The sequence below is a fragment of the Panicum virgatum genome, chromosome 4K (assembly GCF_016808335.1).
Source record: "Panicum virgatum strain AP13 chromosome 4K, P.virgatum_v5, whole genome shotgun sequence".
Classification (NCBI taxonomy): Eukaryota; Viridiplantae; Streptophyta; class Magnoliopsida; order Poales; family Poaceae; genus Panicum; species Panicum virgatum.
Window position 1 is genome coordinate 11,673,391 of NC_053139.1, and position 20,301 is coordinate 11,693,691.

At 44.0% G+C, this 20,301-nt stretch overlaps 3 protein-coding genes across 3 annotated transcripts; all 3 read left to right on the top strand.

Moving 5' to 3' along the window:
• Nucleotides 1–538: 538 nt before the first annotated feature.
• On the top strand, nucleotides 539–3,084 carry LOC120701884. The gene is made up of 7 exons (XM_039985690.1): nucleotides 539–630; nucleotides 1,199–1,632; nucleotides 1,728–2,031; nucleotides 2,116–2,371; nucleotides 2,463–2,669; nucleotides 2,756–2,848; nucleotides 2,947–3,084. The coding sequence occupies exons 4-7, from the start codon at nucleotides 2,279–2,281 to the stop codon at nucleotides 3,082–3,084; spliced, it is 531 nt and encodes a 176-aa protein (XP_039841624.1). The 5' UTR covers nucleotides 539–630; nucleotides 1,199–1,632; nucleotides 1,728–2,031; nucleotides 2,116–2,278.
• Nucleotides 3,085–3,200: 116 nt separating this feature from the next.
• Nucleotides 3,201–5,661, top strand: LOC120705055. The gene is made up of 4 exons (XM_039989588.1): nucleotides 3,201–3,560; nucleotides 3,652–3,756; nucleotides 3,845–4,018; nucleotides 5,497–5,661. The coding sequence occupies exons 1-4, from the start codon at nucleotides 3,291–3,293 to the stop codon at nucleotides 5,503–5,505; spliced, it is 558 nt and encodes a 185-aa protein (XP_039845522.1). The 5' UTR covers nucleotides 3,201–3,290; the 3' UTR covers nucleotides 5,506–5,661.
• A 4,797-nt stretch (nucleotides 5,662–10,458) lies between these two features.
• On the top strand, nucleotides 10,459–12,886 carry LOC120705056 (shikimate kinase 2, chloroplastic-like). Its single transcript, XM_039989589.1, has 9 exons — nucleotides 10,459–10,799; nucleotides 11,063–11,109; nucleotides 11,213–11,267; nucleotides 11,373–11,533; nucleotides 11,663–11,745; nucleotides 11,850–11,979; nucleotides 12,183–12,261; nucleotides 12,355–12,419; nucleotides 12,510–12,886. The coding sequence occupies exons 1-9, from the start codon at nucleotides 10,583–10,585 to the stop codon at nucleotides 12,612–12,614; spliced, it is 942 nt and encodes a 313-aa protein (XP_039845523.1). The 5' UTR covers nucleotides 10,459–10,582; the 3' UTR covers nucleotides 12,615–12,886.
• Nucleotides 12,887–20,301: the final 7,415 nt, after the last annotated feature.

Below are 20,301 nucleotides of genomic sequence, written 5' to 3' on the forward strand. Positions count from 1 at the left end.
CCACACCGGCGCCCTGCTCATCCCCAAGGTCTCACTGATGACCACGAGTTACTGTTTCAATCTACTGAAACCAGCAGGTACCCTATGTCTTGGAAGTTTACATCTACCAATTCAATCTACTGAATTCTTTTAGGGAAACTCCTATGACTGAGAATTTCGATCTTGACTGAGAACGCCTAGGGTTTGTCTTAGAAATCACCTATAGGGTTATTCTGAATTCTCTTAAAAGGAAGAAGAAACAAATTTCTGGAGGAAGGGTATAACTGTGTTCTTTGCCATGATGGGGTAGGAGAAACCTTGGAACACTAGTTTTTTGAATGTCCCTCCGCTGTCAGTCGGTGGTTTGCTCTGGGAATTACATGGGAGGAGAATGCTAATGTGCATCAGAAGATCTATCTGGCCAAGCAATCTTTAATTCCTGAACATATTTAATTACATGGGAGGAAATTTTTGTTAGATTTCACCTAGTTATTTTCTACTACACTGAACATATTTAATTCAACATTGCAGAGCCTCAACTGATGGAAACGACGGCGACCAAAGGATCAAGAAGCTCCTACGTCGTCCTGCTGTACCCCAAGGGCTCACTGATGACAACGAGCTACCGTTTCAACCTATTGAACCAAGCAGGTGCGCTACATCCCTGATAATGAAGTCTATCTGATTATGTTGATTCACTTAACATAATTTTTTATATCTCAGAATTCCAGATTTATTATTCATTCATGGAGTACTAGTTTGGTCAGATTTCAACTAGTTTATGTTGAATACACTGAACATAATTTGTTAGATCTCATAATTCCAGATTTATTGTTCGTTCATGGAGTTCTAGTTTATGTTCAATACACTTAACTTAATTTTTTATATCTCAGAATTCCAGATTTATTTGTTCATTCATGGAGTACTAGTTTGGTAAAATTTCAACTGGTTTATGTTGAATACACTGAACATAATTTGTTAGATCTCATAATTCCAGATTTATTGTTCGTTCATGGAGTTCTAGTTTATGTTCAATACACTGAAATTAATTTTTTATATCTCAGAATTCCAGATTTATTTGTTCATTCATGGAGTACTAGTTTGGTAAAATTTTAACTGGTTTATGTTGAATACACTCAACATATTTTGTTAGAACTCATTTATTCAAGATTTATTGTTCATTCATGGAGTACTCAAAAAATATAATATGTTGATGCAGTCTCACTGGTGAGACGTGGACTATAATTTTGCAACGCTATGGGGCAACAACAGCGGATACAGAATTTGTTGAGCTCATTTGTGATAGGTCCTATATCACATTGGCCAACTTAGTTTTACTAAAAACAAAGTTGGGGTACAGTATGCGGGACTTCATGTACTATCTGAAGCGATGTGGCAACGACTCAGCAAGCCTCATCTTGCTTGATTATGACCACCAAACAGAATCTATGATGGCTGCCAATGAGGTTGAGAGGAAACTCAGACTATTGATATCAACAAAGCAACCATCCGAATTAATGAAGTCTATAACGCCCATGAAGCGACCAAGGGGGACAACTACAAAAAGTCGTATAGATGTACCTACTGCAGAAGAACCAATTGATGCATACAAGGAATGGCTTGAAATCCTGCAACAAGAGCAACCTAAAACGGGTAAGTTAAATTCTCTCCCCCCGCCCCCATCAAAGATAATGTATGATATAAGTGCTAATATCATTACTAACACTTTGTTGATATGCAGAATTTAGAGATGATTACAGGGACGAAACCATCGAGGCATATAAAGAATGGTTGAGGCGTAAAGGCTCTCTTAGAGACATCTGTAAAATCTACTCTCCTGCTCTCCTATTTATATATAAATATATTGTAACTACCATGTGCAAACTATAAATTTGACAAACTGACCATTCCATTATATGTAGATGCATATGCACAAGATGATGATGCCAATGACAAAGTTCGAGTTGCTGCTGATGAACACCGTACACATAGCCCGTCACCAAAAAAAAGAATGGCCATCTCATGCAAGGCGTAGATCAAGAAAAGGGACAGGTGTGTACTGCATCCAACAATTTGTTACAACATCCTCCATGTTTAAATTGACTGACCATTATGAACATATTTGTTTCCTTATAGGTGCAAATGAAGGTTGTAAAAAAAAGGGCGTGGTACCCTCAAGGGTTTATCAGCAGCCATAAAGAGAATAAAGAGTGGCTCCCAGAAACTAAAAATTGATTTTTCATCAAGCCTGGGAGGCCCCATAGGGCCTAACTATCGTGCATTTGTGAATGAAGTAGTGATGTTTACGAGAAAAAGGGCTCCGCTTATTGGAGTGAAAGTTTGGAAAGACATAGATGAAAATGTGAAAAATTCTATAGCACTCGATGTAATGGTATGCACAAGAAATTAATTTTATTGGCTAACAGCAATATCATGTCATACATGCAAATGCTTCACATTCTTAATGATTTTGAAATTTACAGAATCGGTGGGAGGTTGAAAACACTGAGGATGGTAAAGAAAAAATATGGGCTGTGGCCAAGGAGCGGTACAAAGGATGGCGCTCAATTTTCAGTGCGACTTACAAGGCATACGGCAGTTATGATGAAAGAATGAAGAACAAGCCTGACAACTTGGACCTTGTTGAGTGGCATTATTTGATCCTGTATTTTGGAAGTGAAGCTTTCCAGGTATTTCTTTTCTATTGAAATACACGTGCCAACTATATCTGTTTACTGCACTACTAATTCATTTTGTTAATTCAAACTTTTTGCAGAAGATAAGCAACAGGAACACTAACAACCGTGAGCAAAAAAGGACCAATCATTGCACGGGATCCAAACCATTCTCCAAACTTAGCGATGAGCAGGTATGCTATGACATACTTTTTCATATCTTACCAAATGGCATGCTGTATATTTAGTTTTCCACAAGTGTCAACTGATGCAATACATTCCTGCCATCTAGAGAGATCCCGGAACAGGTGAAGAACCAACTGATGTTGACCTTTGGAGGATTACACACGTGAGGAATGGAGTATGGTCCGATGAAGCTTCTCAGGCTGTCTATGTTAGTAATGCAGTTAGTTCAGTTCTCACATCATGATTCATAATATTATTGCTTTAATTTTCATAATTCAATAATAACTCCATTGTTGTTGTATCAAATAGGAGAATGCAGTTGTCAAAATTGCAGAAAAGTGTGAAGAAAAAGACACTATTATATCAAATTCAGAAGAAAATATTATTTTCCAAGCAACCTACAAGGAAAGCACAGGATGCAAAACATCCACTGTTCATGGTCATGGGTACATGTCTACACATCCAACAGAGAGGGCATCAATGAAGGCTCAACTCGAAGAACAAGCCCGTGCTACAGTTGCAGCCAACCAGAAAAATCAAGAGCTACAAGAACATATTGAGAAGCTAAATGACAAACTTGAAAACCAAGAAGCTGAGAGTGAAAGGAAATTAGAAGAAAAGTTGCAGCAGTTCAAAGAGGAAGAGAGTAGGAAAATCCAAGCACTTAGGGATGAATTCATGGCAGCACTTCAAGAAAATACACAAACCACATTAGCTCAGGTAAAAGATATTTGAATATCTATTTCTAACAGCAGAGATCAAGTAAGGTTCTGAACCAATTAACAACTTGGCTGATTTGTTACCCTTGCAGCCTGCACCAAATAATTCAAACATCCAACAGGAAGCTACGCCACCTATTGACAAAAGAGCTGCCACTACTCCAGATTCTAATGCAACTGAAGCTGCATCAGTTCAGGTACAAAATTTTCTTCGTATTTGTCACACCATTGATAATATTAGCACATGGCCTAAGTTAGCTTCTTGCACCATTTTTTCCTATGCAGACTACACCAAAAAGTGCATCCATCCCAGAGGTAGCAAGGCAAGTGGAGATACATGCAACGAAAACACCATCCTCTAAGGCCAAGAGAAGTCTTTCTCAAACCAACAAGAATTATATTAGTTCACATAACTTGATGAATGCTGCTATGAAACGTATACGGACTAGAAGCCAGCAGGTATGAACATGCTCCTAATTATAACTTCTCTTACATTTTTAGCTGCTCAAGCTAGTTGATAACAATGGAACTATTATAACTTAGTTTTCCAAGATCAAAGGCTGCTAGCACATACTGTGGCTACCTAAATAATTCATATACTACCCTTGTGTTCTTTCTGATGCACTTACTGAGTTCCTGTGTTCTTACTGTCCTCTTGAATTCAAACTTGCTGTAACATTTTATCTAACACTGAATGAAGAAACATCAAATCTGATTTTGAAATGTTACCAGATGTAGCTTTACTCATAGTTTACTAGTGTTCATTTCCCTAAGAATTTATAGTGTTTCCGATATATTGTAAATGCATTTGCATTGTCAAATATTGAGTCCATTTTACTGCAACCTTGCTATATGAAAACTGCACTCTAATTTTACAAGTAACTAGGTTCGTGCCCGCAAAGGGAGAGGACGTCGGTGCGGACCCGTAGCCGTAGGTGCCCAGCTCCGAGAACCCGCACACTGCGAGGGGCAATGGCATTGGCAGCTCAACGCAACGAAGGATCCTGGCGGAGGAATGGGAGGTTCCACACATGGAGGGCCACGTGGAAGGTAGTGCCGACGATCCAGGAGCCGGGTCACGGAGGGACCGACGCGGCTCCATTCGCGCGCCAACGAGGGTTGCGGGCCATCACGGCTGCGTTGGTCGCTGGAGCCTAGGCGGGACGTCTAGGGTGAGGAGGTTGTGGGCATGGACGGTGAAACGGGCGTGCTGACGGAGGTTCGTGGGTAGGTTAAGGAGAGTGGGTTGGCGTGGGTGAAATTGGGGCAAGGCCGGAGCGCTGATGGCGACGGCAGAGCTCGGCGAGAGATAGAGCGGATCGACGGCGAGGGACAGGATGGGGCGGGTCGACGTTGCTGCAGCGGGACGGCAACGGCCGGTCGTCATAGCCGTCAGGTCTCCGAGTGCACCGGACAGCGGCGCGATCCGCCGAGCACGCGGAACAGCGGATCGAGGATGGGAGAAGATGCGGTCAAAGTCATGGGTCGTGAGTAAAGGATGGGCGGCTAATGTGCATCGTTGGTTGCTTTGACAACTAAAATGGACGTCTTGCGTTGAGACCAGGCAGAATAACGAATAGCGGGAGGTGGGACGTGATCAGCGTTACGGGGCACCGTTATTTAGGTGGATGCCGTGCATCGAACGGCTGCTGGTTCGCACTTGCAGAATGACAAAGCGGGAGGGCGAGGGTCGGCGACGGACGAGTCACCCATTCAAACTTTTTAGGAGTAGAGATATGTGTGGCTAGTCGTGTTGCTCCTTATCCATATGTCTCTTAATGGCAAGTGCTAATTTAATCTTTTCCTAAAGCTTTGTTTAGTGGTACTGCAGCACGATTCTTTTGCTTCAATGAAGAAATAGTAAATCTAATTTAGTCACATGTTGCTTGCTTCAATGCTGTCTGGTGATGCATGCATTTACTTTTTTCCTTCAACAGGATATTTGAACTTGCTAAATGGATCAATCGCACACTGATGCCTTCCATGATCAACACAAAGATAGTCTGCATCAATGTCAAACAATGTTTCTTGGATCCTACATAAGACAGATGTAGTTGTGTTGTTGACCCAACAGTAGCTAGCTAGCTATCTATGAACTATTCTCAATTATGAAATTGTACTGCAATTTGGCACTTGTCATTTTATTATCTACTCATTTGCAGAGTTAATGTTGGATTCCTTTCAGTTTCATGGTGATTTGAAACGTGATTTTGGGTATTTATCGTTTATTGTTTACGATAAATTATGATCCAAAAAATAAAATGCAATATCCATAGCGACAGGGATATGCTGGTTGCAATAACAAAAATGCAATGGTTCTTCGATGCTATAATTGATTGCAACAACTATATTGTTGCCACCTATAATGACTGTTGCTAAAATAGTTAATAGCCTCAAACTACACCTTGCGGCAATATCATTTGTTGCCCACAACTATTTTCTGTTGCAACACTTCTTTTTGCCACCACTATTTAGTGATGCTATAATAGTTACTAACCTTGAACCATACCTTGATGCGATTTCGCTTCTTGCTTCTACAAATTTTATGTTGCACCACTTATTCTTGCAACCACTTGGTGCTGATGCTACAATCTTGACTAACCACGAACAATAACTTGTTGCAATATTATTTCTCGCTTCAAAATTATTTTCGTTGCACAACTTATTGTTGCCACCAACAATTTTTGTGGCTACATTCTCTATTGCCGCAATATTGGTCCTGGCCAAAAAAAAATGCCACAATGTTAGTGCATTGCAACTATATGTTATGGCAACGTTTAATGGTGTGGCAATACATGCTAATGCCATGACATCAGCCGTTGCCACTTCTCTCTAAAGCAGTGGTTTATTCGGTGGCATTTACTAGTATTGCAACATGACCAAAAAGTAGTTGCAAAGCACCTATTACCACAAAGCTACTTGCAACGGCTTGCAACCAAACTGATTTAGTTGTATGTTCAACCTATTGCATCTATTTTTGCCCTATTGCTACTATTTTGAGACCGTTGCAATAGGCCTAAAATCTAGTAGTGGCCAGCGTCTTCATGGGAGCACTACATCGCCGCACCGGATGGACCAGATGAGGAAGGCAGGGCATTCGACAACAAGGCGCACCGGGTGTTGAGCGAACTATGGGTAAGTCTTCATGGCACTACATTTACGAATACATCATATTCATTGCACCGGGTTTTGAAATAATGACTTTGTTCACGTTTTTGTGCAGGATTTCTACAGATGCAGGAGGGAATGATGCCCAGGGCGATGCAGATGGCTAGCAAAGCATGTAACAAGCTGGTGGCAGATATGCTTTACGAGGCGCGCATCCAGGCCGTCATCGACTACAAGGCCAGGATCGAAAAAGTGAGGATCTACAAAGGACCTGCGAGAGACATCAGACTCACCCGGGAACAATACTTGCAGGTAAATACTCAATCTTAAGGAGTTATCAACTATGCTCCATTTGTTCTTCTTAAATGTATTAGATATTGATGATGTGCAGGTGCCTCCGTGGTGGATTGCCAATGATTATCCGTGCTGGGTAACGATAGTGGACTGGTGGTGCTCGCAAGAATGGCTGGAGATGCACGAGGCTGCCCGGCAGCAGCGTTTGCTGATGCCAGGTGCATCGCACCATTAGGGCAACCATAACCTCAAGGCGTACGCAGCTAGATATGTATGTTAATTAATTTCTTTATTCTAACGCTCAATCCTACATAATTTCTAATCATTTTCCTTTTTTTCGCAGTCAGCGGCACATGGTGGTGTGCCTTGCACCCAAGTCCAGGCATACTGTTTGGCCCACAAAGAGAAGGCGACGTCCGATGTCACCTTCAACCCGCAGGATCCTCCCGAAGCGTACAGCAACGCAAGCATCCACAGCTGCCTCAGTGCGTACACCTCGATGGCACAAGAAGTTCATGGGCCGGAGTTTGATGCGATCAATGAGCCCATTGATGGAGAAGTCGTCATGAGGGCGGGAGGAGGCAAGAAGCATGGACGGTACTGGTTTGGCGACAGCTTTGTCGACACGGCGACTACTCCCACTCTCTCACAGATTCGAGCCAGGAGTACTAGCTCAAGCCCGGCCATACGACCAACATGCTAAGATTGAGGCTGTCAAGGTTATTTATGTTTCATTCATCGTTCCTCCATTTTTACATACGTTTGCTTTGAATTCTAACCCTGGGATCAAATCCTTTAGGCTGAGATGGAAGCAGCCTTTCAAGCACGGTAGGAGGAGGCAGAGGAGAGGTGGTGGGCTGAGCGGGACGACATGCAGCAAAAATTGGATCAAGCTCTGACATTTATGCAAAGCCTAGGCTCGTCGATGGGTGTTTCGCCTCCACAATTCCCTCCGGCCCCACATGCTCATCGGGCAGAAACTCCTCCTACCGTAAGTGGCTTTGATTCCTATCGAGTTTCATTCGTCTTAGTGACTTAGCAGTAATCTAGAATGACTTAGAAATAATGCTTTATGATACATGTACAATGACTTATAACTTAAACTAATGCTTGTAGTTTCATTCTTATGTAACTCAATTCTTATGCCTAAGTTTGAATGCCGGTAACTCAATTCTTATGTAACACATGCAATATATATATTCGCTTATGTGCAGAATCAGTCGGCGGCATCCAATGATGGGCTAGTAAATCCTGACTTCTCGCCTCCAGTGCAGCAGCCTCAGCAGTTTGTGTGGCCACCGCCTCAATGGGTGGCTTGGATTCAGCAGCAGCAACAGCCGTCACCACCACAGCAAGGTTGGTCGCAGACGCCTACATGGCCGTCCCCGCCGATGTGGCCGCAGCACCCGCCGCCGCCGTCGGCCCCGTGAGTTGTATGGACTTGATTAGTAGGGATATGAACTTGTATGGACTTATACGTACTACTTGTGGTTGTCGAAACGATACTAGAGTTTATTTGCATCTGTGGATTTTTGGATAATATAAAATGCCTGCTATGCTTATTTGAAATTGCATGCGATGATAATTGTGATATATATGAAATGCTTGTATTGTTTGGGGTACCATATACGTAATCCACCAAAAAAATATGTAGAATCTGGGCCCTTTGCCGTGTGCAGTGACCATGGCACATGGCAAAGTTACCATTCTTTGTCGTGTGCCAAGGGCACACGGCAAAGAGGCAGCCTTTGCCGTGTGCCAAGGGCACACGGCAAAGAGGCAGCCTTTGCCGTGTGCCGGGCTGGGAAAGCACACGGCAAAGGATCTTGCCCTGTCATCCTAACGGTCGTGCCCAAAAGTTTGCCGTGGGTCAGGTTTGGCATACGGCAAAGGCTTTGCCGTGTGCTCGAAATATTGCACACGGCAAAGGCTGCCTTTGCCGACGGCTGTTTGCCATGTGCCCTTTGCCGTGTGCGACACACGGCAAAGCCTTTGCCATGGGTTTCTCGGGCTTTGCCGTGTGCTGTGGGCACACGGCAAACAAGGCATCTCCCGTAGTGATGTTCGAGTACACTTTAATTGAGTTGCACTAGTACACAAATGCCCTTTTGTCCCGGTTTCAAACCCCCCTTGCATCCCTGTTTTCCCCGAGACAATGAATTCGGGACTAAAGACCCGAATCTTTAGTCCCGATTCCCACAACTGGGACCAAAGGGTCTGGGCGGTAAAACAAAAATATTTACTCCCCGTCCAGGAGTCAAACTCGTGACCTCTTGTCTCGTGTATAGGTTCCTTACCATCCCACCTATATAGCTCTACGACACTAGTTAGGATGCTACCGTTTAAAAAAAAACCGTGGAACCCCCTTTAGTCCCGATTGGTAACAAAAATCAGGGAGGGTCCTTTAGTCCTGGTTGGTAGCACAAACCCGTGAAACTCCTTTAGTCCCGCTGCCACCATCCTCGCTGCGGCGCGACCTTCCAGTGGCCAGGTCCTATGCGCGGCGTGATTGGGTGAAATGGGAGATAAGGGTAGTGGCGCTAGATTTTTAGCCGCCCGTGTCACCTCTGGAGGAGTGACTTGAGGGCCCGTGGCGAAAAGCTCATTTGACGAGCATCTCTCACCTAAAAGATTTTATGTGACTTTATATGATTTAAAAACTGAAAATAAATTTGTAAATGTCTAGAAATTATTTTACTAATCGGAAAAATACCAAAAATTCACGAAAAATTACTTTATGTTGTCGCTTTCTTGGTTAAAACCTAAATTGATGCTTTTGAATATAATTAGACTTTAGACCTAACTACAGGTGATGGAAGGGCCAAAAAAGTAAATGAAACTCATTTTGGAGCCAAATAGCTAAGTTTATGAGAAAAAGGTCAAAAAGAAACAAAACATAACAATTTTTAGGGCCAAGGAAATAATTCTCTTAATATAAAATGATGGGCCACTAAAGAATTGGGAAATAGAGAAGAGTCAATTATGTTTTTTCCCTTCCCATCTCCCTCCCTCCTCCACATATGATAATTGATAATCATTTTTCATTCAATAATCAATAACATGCTTTGAAAACGAGGGAACAATTAGAAGGATACACATATTGTAAAATGAAAGCTCGTAAGCATGCATCTGGGAAAATAATAATAACATGAAAACCCAAAGCAAACGTGAAAGGTGTGTTTGCTGCTGACAGGGAACAGCAGCTCGCTCACTCGCGGTGCAGAGCAGCAGTCAGCAGAAGTCATCAGTCACCCCTCCGCGAATCTCGTTTCTCATGCGGGGGCAAATGATAAATTCCGAGCTGCATGCCACGCTCTGGCGGTGGCAGGGATGCTCACCGGCCCGATCCCGATCAACATGAAAGTGCGCACCCTTTTCCGACGCCGAAGCGAGTGTACGCCACGTCAGCGCCCCTCGCTGGCCGCCTTGACCCATCGCATCGCGCTATTTAAAGCAAGCCCCCTGTCTGTGTTCGCCGTCAAGACTCAAGAGGCAGCCACCACCACCACCACTTCGCTCCTCGCCCGATCATCCTCCCTCTCGTCTCGTGCCCCCTCCTCCCTGACTCCTTCCAGCGTCGCAGGTTGCCTGCACCCGTGCCGCAAGAGCCAGTCGAGAGCAATGGAGGTGGGCGCTAGCATGGCGATGCAGTCACGCGCGCCTCGCGTCGGTGCCGGGGCCGCCGGCGGGCGCCGAAGCGCGTTCCTCGGCCGCGAGAAGCAGGCCCGGGTGGGGAGCCTGCGGGTTGGAGCTGGAAGTGCCGGAGCGGCGGCCGTCGCTGTGCGGGCTCGCGGGACCAACCCCGTCGCCCCGCTGCGCTGCGTCAGGGCATCTCGAGGTGAGCTTTAATTTCTTCCGTCGAATTGATGTGAATTTAAGGACTGGATCGATGGTTCCATGTCCGTTCAGGGTTTGGTTTTGTGCGATTTAGGAGGTGGTGGGCGTGCGTATGGCATTTGATTTCGTTTAGAAAAGAGTCATTTTGGGTTGTTGATCATCAGTTGGAATAAACGTTGTAGGTTGGTGATGGTTGGCTTTGGCTGGGTCAAATCCACAACCTGGAGACTCAAATTGACTTTCGTTATTCCTCATCTCATGTAGGCAGTGAGAGCTTGCATAACTCAGTTGACGAGGCCCTCTTGTTAAAGGTAAACAAAGTCCTAGTATGAATTAAATCAAATGTGCCACCGTAATTTCCTTGCTTTTAGGCCATGTTTGTGAATTGTGATGTATATTCCACTGTAACTGCAGAGGAAATCCGAAGAAGTTATGTTCCAATTGAATGGGCGGTGCATTTACCTAGTGGGTTAGTTCTGAACTTCTGATACTTCTCTATTGAGTCTTGACCAATTTATATATTGATCTGTCCTCTTCGCCTCATCAGGAATTAATGAGTGAGTTCTTACTGCAGGAATGATGGGCTCTGGAAAGAGCACGGTGGGAAAGATATTGGCTGAAGTTCTGGGCTATTCATTCTTTGACAGTGATAAGTTGGTAGAACAAGCAGTTGGCATGCCTTCCGTTGCTCAAATATTTAAGGTTCATAGTGAAGCGTTTTTCAGAGAGAATGAGGTAAATGCTCGCTGAGTTTCTATACATTTTCTTATGTAATTCATTGAACTGTTATTCTCCTTTTACTAATGAAAACCGAAAGCCTTATGGAATGACACTTCCATGTTCCTCTGCTTTCCCATGTTGCAGAGTAATGTCTTGAGGGATTTGTCCTCAATGCAGCAATTAGTTGTTGCAACTGGAGGTGGTGCTGTTATTAGGCCAATCAACTGGTACTAGAATAACTTAGGTTTTTCTGGTCTTGTGAATTGAACTTGTTGTTTGTTCTCAGAAAAATAGTAATTATGATTGCTTTCCTTTTTTTAAAAAAAAACAGGAATTACATGAAGAAAGGTCTATCTGTTTGGTTGGATGTACCTTTGGACGCACTTGCAAAACGTATTGCTCAAGTGGGGACTGCTTCTCGTCCTCTCCTAGACCAACCATCTGACGATCCATACACAGCGGTATTTATTTTCATCCTTAAAACTATTATGTTTTAGTTTTTCCATAAGACAGATCCCAACTGTAAGGTTAGTCAGGCACTCAGGCTTCCTGCAAAGACTTGCAATGAAAATACCCTTAGCATTCCATTTACTTGTATCTTACTACGTGTCCTATTGTCTACAATGGTTAAAGTGCACAAAGAGCTGAACTAAGTTTGCTTCAGGCTTTCACGAAACTGAGCATGCTTGCGGAGCAAAGAGGTGAGGCTTATGCGAACGCCGATGCAAGAGTGTCTCTTGAAGGTACTATTCTCGTTCTATCAATTTTTGCCCCCTTCATGATCTTGTTCTATGACATATACTAAGTATCTCATCACACTATGTATACCTGTGCAGAGATCGCAGCTAAGCAGGGCCATGGTGATGTTTCTAAGCTGACACCAACTGATATCGCCATCGAGGTATTGTACCATCATTCTTCAATTGACACACTACAACGTGGTCACAGTTCATGTATTTTTGCCCTAATCTGAAACCATTCTGCATTTCAGGCGCTACTCCAGGTTGGAAACTTTGTCAATGAACATCCCACAATCCATAGCCAAGTGGGCGACTTGCAAGTTGATTCACATAGCCGTAGGGTCCAAACCTTGTAGAATTTCGACCATGCGTAGCAGTAGAATACAGCCACTCTAAAGTATTTGTTTGTTTTTCATTCTGAAATCTGGAAAGGGATCATAGAATGAAAGATACCCTACCTGCAAAAGGGTAGACTATACAGCAACTGATGGATGGAGCTAATGAGAGAAGCTCCACGGATGAAAGAGGTTTTTACATGCTGGTTTTCGGCAAGCTTTCTTTGCTCCGCGGAGCCTGTTTATTTCAGAGACAAGAACTTTTACAAAGTTCACATAAAGTTCATGGTAAATTGTTTGTTTTTTCATTTAAATCTGAGCAAGAAAGCAATGTGTAAGGAGATCATTAAAATCTCTCCGATGTCAACCAGCCATATTTACAAGCACAATAATACTAACAAATGATAGATAAGATTTCCATCCCACCTCATTTCCCATTCCCATCATCCATATCCCACTACCCAAACGCCAAAATTGATTTTATCCTAGTGGAAGGGGAGGGTTTTGGCCTGGAAATGAGTAACGAAACGACATGCCGCTACATGTGGGTGCAGTTTGAGTAATTTGTGTGTGACACTACCTCCATATCTATATACCCATGTTTGTACATTGGATATCCAAGCAATAATGAATCATTAACTTATCAATTCTTTAACTGCCGTCTTCCTTGCAGAAATATAAATACGACATCGAGATTACACATGAGTAAAATGCTGCAGTGGTATCCCATGCGCTGGCAGATTTATCTATGATATTAAGAAATACAAATAGTGATCCTCCAACCAAAGCGTACCTCTATGAGCCCTCACAAGAAAAGGGTACCTGCTCACTGCCCGGCACACAGATTGTATCATCACTGAAGATCATTTTCTAGCGTTAGGGGGAGAATTGAAGTACTATACTGAATGCTAGAAAATCAATTGGGTTGCCACTGACATCCTAAAGGAGGATCCACGTGCCAAAGAAACTGAACAACATGTTCAAAAAATTATTGAATTTAAAAATATTGCATGCAAATTGCCAGACGCATTTACCAACATCAAAGGTGTCACAAAATCATTACCTGTCGCAATAAATGTGCTAAAGAGAATAGAGGTACCAAATAAAATTATTCATCTACCATCTCAAAAAAAAAGTACGACTATTTCTAAAATTGTGACTTCTCGTAAGCGCACCAGGAAACAGAGGAACTAACTCCTATGAATAGGTAAATCCAGCTCAACCTCAAGTTGAGAGACACCAAGTGGACATACTAAATTCACCTCCCACATCAATTGTGCACCCAAATCCTACTCCCACAACAACAATGCACCCAAATCCTGATGATGAGACATCGGAACACCTTAACAGTGTTGTATTGAAAAATAGTGAATAGTCAAAAGGGGTATAAGGAATTTGCACTAATTATATTGATTCTGGAGAATCATATAATAGAATGACTACAATTGTAGAAGCATATTTCATGACATCAATTGCCGACAACCTTTAAAATGATCCAGATCCTAAATCCATGAGAGAGTGCAAGAAGCGCTTGAACTAGAACAAATGGAAGGAGGCAGTCAAGGCGGAATTGGCCTCCCTCACAAAAAGAGATGTATTCTCTCATCAATAATACCTACACATCCGAAAACCTTTTATATGTGTTTCAAATTGGTTTTTACCTGGAAGTGGAATGAGAATATTGAGGCGATGAGATACAAAGCAGGCTCATAGCATAAGAGTTCACGTAGAGGCTCGGCATTGATTTCAATGAAATTTATTCTCTAGTAATGAGTGAAATTACTTTCCAATATTTAATATCTCTGATATAAAACCATCTTTCTATGCAGTTCATGGATGTTGTGACTACATACCTTTTATTGGCCACTTGATCCAGATATGTACATGAAGGTTCCCCATGGAGTCTCTATACCGAATTCGATCGCAAAGAGCAACATGTATTGTGTAAAGCTTAAAAGATCATTATACGATCTTAAATAGTCGGGAAGAATGTGGTACAATGAGCTGAGTGAGTACCTTATACAGAAAGGTTATTCCAACAATGATGATTGTCCGTGCATCTTCATCAAAAGATCTCCTACAAAAATATGATTAGCAGCACTCAAGATATTGATAATTCCTGCAGTCATCAGAAGATGGAATTTGAGGTGAACGATTTAGGTAAAACCAAATTTTGTGTAGGTTTGCAAATCGAGCACCTTCCATCTAGAATGCTAGTGCATCAATCTATCTATGTACAAAAGATATTAGAAAAATCAATATGGATAAATCATATCCAACTAAAACCCCATGGTTGTTCAGTCCTTGTACTTGAGAAAGATGCTTTCCAACCACGGGAGGAAGAAAAAGAGATACTGGGTCCAGAATACCCTTACCCAAGTATCATTGCAACACTAATGTACCTTGCAAAGAGCACCGGATTTTATATGATAGTTTGACTGTCAGTCACATATGTTATTCCTAATATTTTTTTTAGATTTTAGAAGTATTTTTTTTGTGAGGGTAGTGTATTTTAGTTGAGGGGTGTGCTGAGAACATGGCCCGAATGTTGTTGGGCAGCTCTTGGACTTGGATTTTAGCCTTTTATTGTTTCGGCTCGCGAGCCAAGCTGGCTGGTTAAAGTATCAAGCTAAAATCTTAGCTTGGCTATGATGTCATTTTCGAATGAGCTGAGGCGATGGCATGCGCGTGCATGAACCATGTGCACAATACTGTCACAGTCCAACTTGGATCCGGCACTCTCACTCCGATCACAGACACACAGGCAGACACCGCTGTGTGATTGTGATTCGACAGTGTAATGCATGGAGGTATTGCATTGGAAGTAATCACAAGGAAGACAGGGCCGTCTCCAGGAATTCGAGGCCCTAGGACGAAATGTAAAGTGGGGCCCTAAAATATATAAGAATAATATATCGAATATAACTAATATTTTTTTTCATACAATTATGTAACTTTAGTACGTATTATTTCGAACACTATTTTGAAATATATCAAACTAGAATTGTAAAACTATAAAAATACAACTAACCTCGTGTTCTACTAAAGAGCAGCATCCTTCTCGTATTCTTAGAAATGAAATCTTCAATTATATCTTCATAGTTGATCTCCAGGACATCATTTTCAATTGCTATTGTCACCAATCCATTGAGACTTTCTTGCGTCATAGTAGAACGCAAATAGGATTTCAATAACTTAAGTTTAGAAAAATATCTTTCCGAAGATGCAACAGTAACAAGAATGGTTAACAAAATTCTATATACAATAATGCAATAATAACAACATTAACTACTTGGGGGGCCCTCCGTTTGGGGGCCTGTGCCGTCGCCCAGCTCGCCCGAGGCCATGGACGGGCCTGAAGGAAGGTCAAGGAAACAATAAAGCACGTGCGATGAATGAGTGTGTGAGGGTACGGTGTGCATGTGCCGGAGCTATATGTTAGAAATATATGCGTTTAAAAGAACCAAATTTCAATTCGAGGCAAAAATCAAATAACAATGCTACTGCTCTGAAGAAACGACACAGCAAAACAAGCTGAAACAAACTCAAGTAAAATTTCATTTTACTTACGAATCAGCGCTCCATCCCCGTGAAGAATCGATGCAGTGAAGATCATAGTTGAGGCAGCGTAGAACGTAGTCGATCGGCCTCAAGCGGTCACGCAGTTGCGCTGCCCAGAAACCTTATTGTCGTTCCTCGTGCAGGCTTCACGACAGCAATGGCTCGGAGATACACTGCTCACCTTTCACCTCGGTGCACGCCAAGGAGAAGAGCCGGCGAGATCCAGCAGCGCAACGCCAGAGCACAGAGAAAAAGAAAGAAGAGAATGTGGATGGTTTTCATGTGTGTTTTACCTGGACGTCTCCAAGTCTTTTTATAGGCAAGAGGGCTGCTCTCAGCTGACCAATTGTGCTATAAAACACCACATAATGGCATTATAATCATCTAATTACTACTGCTCATTAAACTAAGGATTATGGTATTAATCGGGCATTGATTAGCGCCTAATCGGTGTTCAACGGTTCAAATGTGAGGAACACACACTACCGGACTCGGCTACTTTGCCGAGTGCCACAGACACTCCGCAAAGTCCGGAAAACACTCGGCAACAACTTTGCCTAGTGTAGCTCACGGCGAAGTGCACACGGCATTTCATCTCCTGGCGAAGCCGGCTTTGCCGAGTGCCTTATCTCGAGCACTCGGCAAACTTTTGCCGTGTGCCAAATCGCACTCGGCAAAAAAAGTGGAAACGGGATGGGCGAACGGGACGGCCGAACGGGACGGGGGCAGGGACTTTGCCGAGTGCCAGACGCGTGGCACTCGGCAAAGATTCAAAGTTTGCCGAGTGCTGCCAGGTTGGCACTCGGTGAAGTTTCACACTTTTGCCGAGTGCTGCCAGGTCGGCACTCTGCGAAATTGGTAACTTTGCCGAGTGCCACACGACTGGCACTCGGCAGAGTGTCTAAGTTATAGCACTCGGCAAAGCCGTTTTTCAGAAAATAGGAAAATGGTCGCTTTGCCGAGTGTCTGGGTAATAACACTCGGCAAAGCTTGCTATTTTTTTATTTTCTGCTTATTTTTGTAACAGCCACATCCATCACAAATATAGCATATATACATTCCAGGCAGTTTATATAGCATATATAAGGCACATCCATCACAAATATCGCATAATAGCACAAATAACTCACGGTACATCGCACGAATATCACAAATAGCACAATTCCAACATCGATGCCCTAAGTGCAACGTTCAACAAGCACAAGTCCAACAAATTAAATAAGCCTAGTCCAACAAGCACAAGTCTGTAGAGCAAATACCATAAACAACTCTACATCAGGTAGGTGGCCACTGCGACGCCGCCGGTGCCGGTGAATGCTTGTTCGAAGGCTCATTTGACCCCCCCAATCGATTGATTCTGCAAAAAGAAATTGACATAGGATTACATTTCTAAGTCAATATGTATGCACTAGCAAAGTAAATAGATTCATACTGACAGGAGTGCCTGTAGCGCCAGGTGGAGGAAAGATAGAAGGAAAGCCTATCTGTGGCCGCGGTGGTGGAGGCCAGGGCACTGTTGGCGGCGGTTGATAGTTGATCGACACGCCAAGACCTTGGAGGTAGGAGAACATCATCTGCATCTGTTATTGCGCGGTCTGTCGCTCAGCGAGAAGCGCCTGCTCCATCCTCTGCCGCTCCTGCATCCACTCTTCCTGCCACCTGCGCTCTTGCTCCTACCTTAGCATCCGCTCCTCCTCCAGCCTCGCCTCGATCTCCTCCCGCTTCTTCGCCTCTTCGTCTATCCAGGCCTATAAGATTTCACCCAAATGTTACAATGCGAATGTCAGATTGCTTATCCGGCAAGTCCACCAGGGGTATGCTCGGCGATAGATTTGTAGGTGAAGGGGCATTCCGGAGCCAAGAACTAGATGGTCGCGAGATGACGCTAGGGTTTAGACAGATTCGGGCTATCCTACGTCCTGCGTTGTGTGTATTGTATGAGCTTGATGATGGAAGATGAGAGATATCTTCTATGGGTCCCCTCACGGCGCCTTTATAGGCCAGGTGCCGTGGGTTACAAGTAAGGGAAGATATCTACTCGGGTTGTTACACGGAATCAGGTCGGTTGAGATCCCTAAATATCCAGAATATATATCCGCGCCTTGATCCTGGTCCTCAGAGGAACCTTCCGACGTCCAGCCGAGTGCCTGTCCGCCATGTAGTCGTGCAGAGTGGTCCTAATCGAGTAGGTACCCAGTCGGGAGATAACTACTTGGCTGAGAGGTAGCCGGATGTACCTCCGTCAGCGAACAAAAGATAACTAAAAGCAACGAATGGCAAATGGAGCAAAAATAACCTGGATTGCACGCACGCTGGCCACTGAAGTCTCAGGCCTTGGGCGTATTGGCGGGGTCGAGTCGGTGGTCCTTGCCCGAAGCTGGGAGAGAGTCAGCGTACTGGCTGTGTCGACTAGGCTGTTGGCGAGCCAGTAATGGCCGTGCTTCTTCCCTCCTCCTGCCCTCATGATGGCTTCTCCAGAAAGGGGCTGGGTGGCTGGATCTCATGTGTCCCCATGGAGCACCTTTCCCATCTCCATGTACTCAGTGATGCACGTGTGGATGCTCGGGTTGCTATAGGCCTCGGGTGGATCTGCCGGGTTGTTGGAGACGTCGGACGTCGCCTTGCCCTTGTGAGCCATGCAGTATGCCATGAACTCGTTGCATTCCTGGTCTTCATGTGATGACGACTGCAAGCAAAGTGAAAGAATACAATGATTAGTGAGAAATGCAGAACATTGAGTTTGAAAGTATGAAAAAGTGTAATGACTTACCCAAACCTCCTTGTACTCGGGAAGGCCTCGGCTGCCTTGATGGTGTGGTGCACCTTGCATCAACAAGCGGCGCTCCCGGCATAAGTTGTGCCTCTGAATCCACTCCTAGCTGAGCCACTTGTCCACCACCATCTCCCAGCACGCGCCCTTGCCGGCGCACCAGTTCGGAGGCACCTACACGTAATGGTAGCAAAGTGGATGACATTCCAAAAAATCAAATTCAAAAGAAATGAGTAGTGATTTTGTCAATTACCCTCAAGTATTGTTCCCTCGTGAGGAACATATTCCTTGCTACGTCTTTGCCGACCTTCCTTTTTTTCACATTGGCGTAGTAGGTAATTACGTCCTGAACACTTGCCTCGTAGTGCATGTCCTTCACTAGTTTGCGACATGATGTGTCAGCCACCTGAGCCGCCATGGCCTCATATCCTGGCTCGCACCTGTAGTAATCCTGCATATAGACTCGATATTTGCAGTCAATATTCCAAGAGTTTCAAATATATGGTAACTATTGACCAATGTAGTGTGAGGACTTACCCAGAATTATCCCAGCACCCGCCTCGCCTTGTTGCCGAATGACCTCCCTTCCCGATCTTCTGCATCTGGGACGGCGATGTAGTGATCCCACGTGTATGCCGGTTGCAAGACCCCGGCATGCATCACGAGCCCAGGAAAGAGCTCCCTGCATAGGGCTCCCAGGATGCCGTTGGGCTTCCTATTGTGGTCAAACTCCTGCACACGCACCCAGTACCTGCAAAAGTGTATAACATAAAGTATTAGTGTCTTGTCGTTCTCAACATATGAATTGAAAAATAAATGCTGACCATCAAAAGTGACTTACCTATCCCCTACTGGTCGAATCATCGGGCGTCTCGCAAGAGGTATCGGCCGCTGCGGCAGTTGCGACAGTCCTCGCAACCACACCGCCCTCGTATCTCACTACAAGAGAAACCACCTACAACGACCAGAAATTAGCGACCACGCATAATATGTGGTCGTCGTGTGGTATTCCACATCGGGCCAAGGCTTATACAGTGAACACGACGACGAAATTAAAACCTGTCGTTGTCCAGCTGCTTGTGTGGTCGTTAACTGGGCTGCTGTACCTTGGATCGTGGGGAAAAAAAAGCAGGATGCCAAAATTTCCTGCTCTGATTTGGCCGTCTCCAAAAAAATACTCTGTTTTGACTCAATGAAATAGCTCTGTTTTTGGCGCAAATATTTCTGATCTAATAGAATCAGTTATTGACTCCGTAGTTATCTATTCGCCGGGTCATCATAGGCCATAGGGATCCCAAGCGACCGTGTGGTTACTGCTCCCTTTCTTGCATCTCCATCGCCATTGACCACCAGCAGGCGCCGCTGCTGTCCCCGCCG

Bases quoted from the DNA above. Each gene is read 5' to 3' on its own strand.
- LOC120701884 (XM_039985690.1), top strand. From the start codon at position 2,279: ATGTTTACGAGAAAAAGGGCTCCGCTTATTGGAGTGAAAGTTTGGAAA. The intron at 2,372-2,462 runs GTATGCACAAGA...TGAAATTTACAG, and splicing joins CTATAGCACTCGATGTAATG to AATCGGTGGGAGGTTGAAAA. The intron at 2,670-2,755 runs GTATTTCTTTTC...AACTTTTTGCAG, and splicing joins TTGGAAGTGAAGCTTTCCAG to AAGATAAGCAACAGGAACAC.
- LOC120705055 (XM_039989588.1), top strand. From the start codon at position 3,291: ATGTCTACACATCCAACAGAGAGGGCATCAATGAAGGCTCAACTCGAA. The intron at 3,561-3,651 runs GTAAAAGATATT...TTACCCTTGCAG, and splicing joins CACAAACCACATTAGCTCAG to CCTGCACCAAATAATTCAAA. The intron at 3,757-3,844 runs GTACAAAATTTT...TTTCCTATGCAG, and splicing joins CTGAAGCTGCATCAGTTCAG to ACTACACCAAAAAGTGCATC.
- LOC120705056 (XM_039989589.1), top strand. From the start codon at position 10,583: ATGGAGGTGGGCGCTAGCATGGCGATGCAGTCACGCGCGCCTCGCGTC. The intron at 11,268-11,372 runs GTTAGTTCTGAA...TTCTTACTGCAG, and splicing joins GCGGTGCATTTACCTAGTGG to GAATGATGGGCTCTGGAAAG. The intron at 11,534-11,662 runs GTAAATGCTCGC...CCCATGTTGCAG, and splicing joins CGTTTTTCAGAGAGAATGAG to AGTAATGTCTTGAGGGATTT.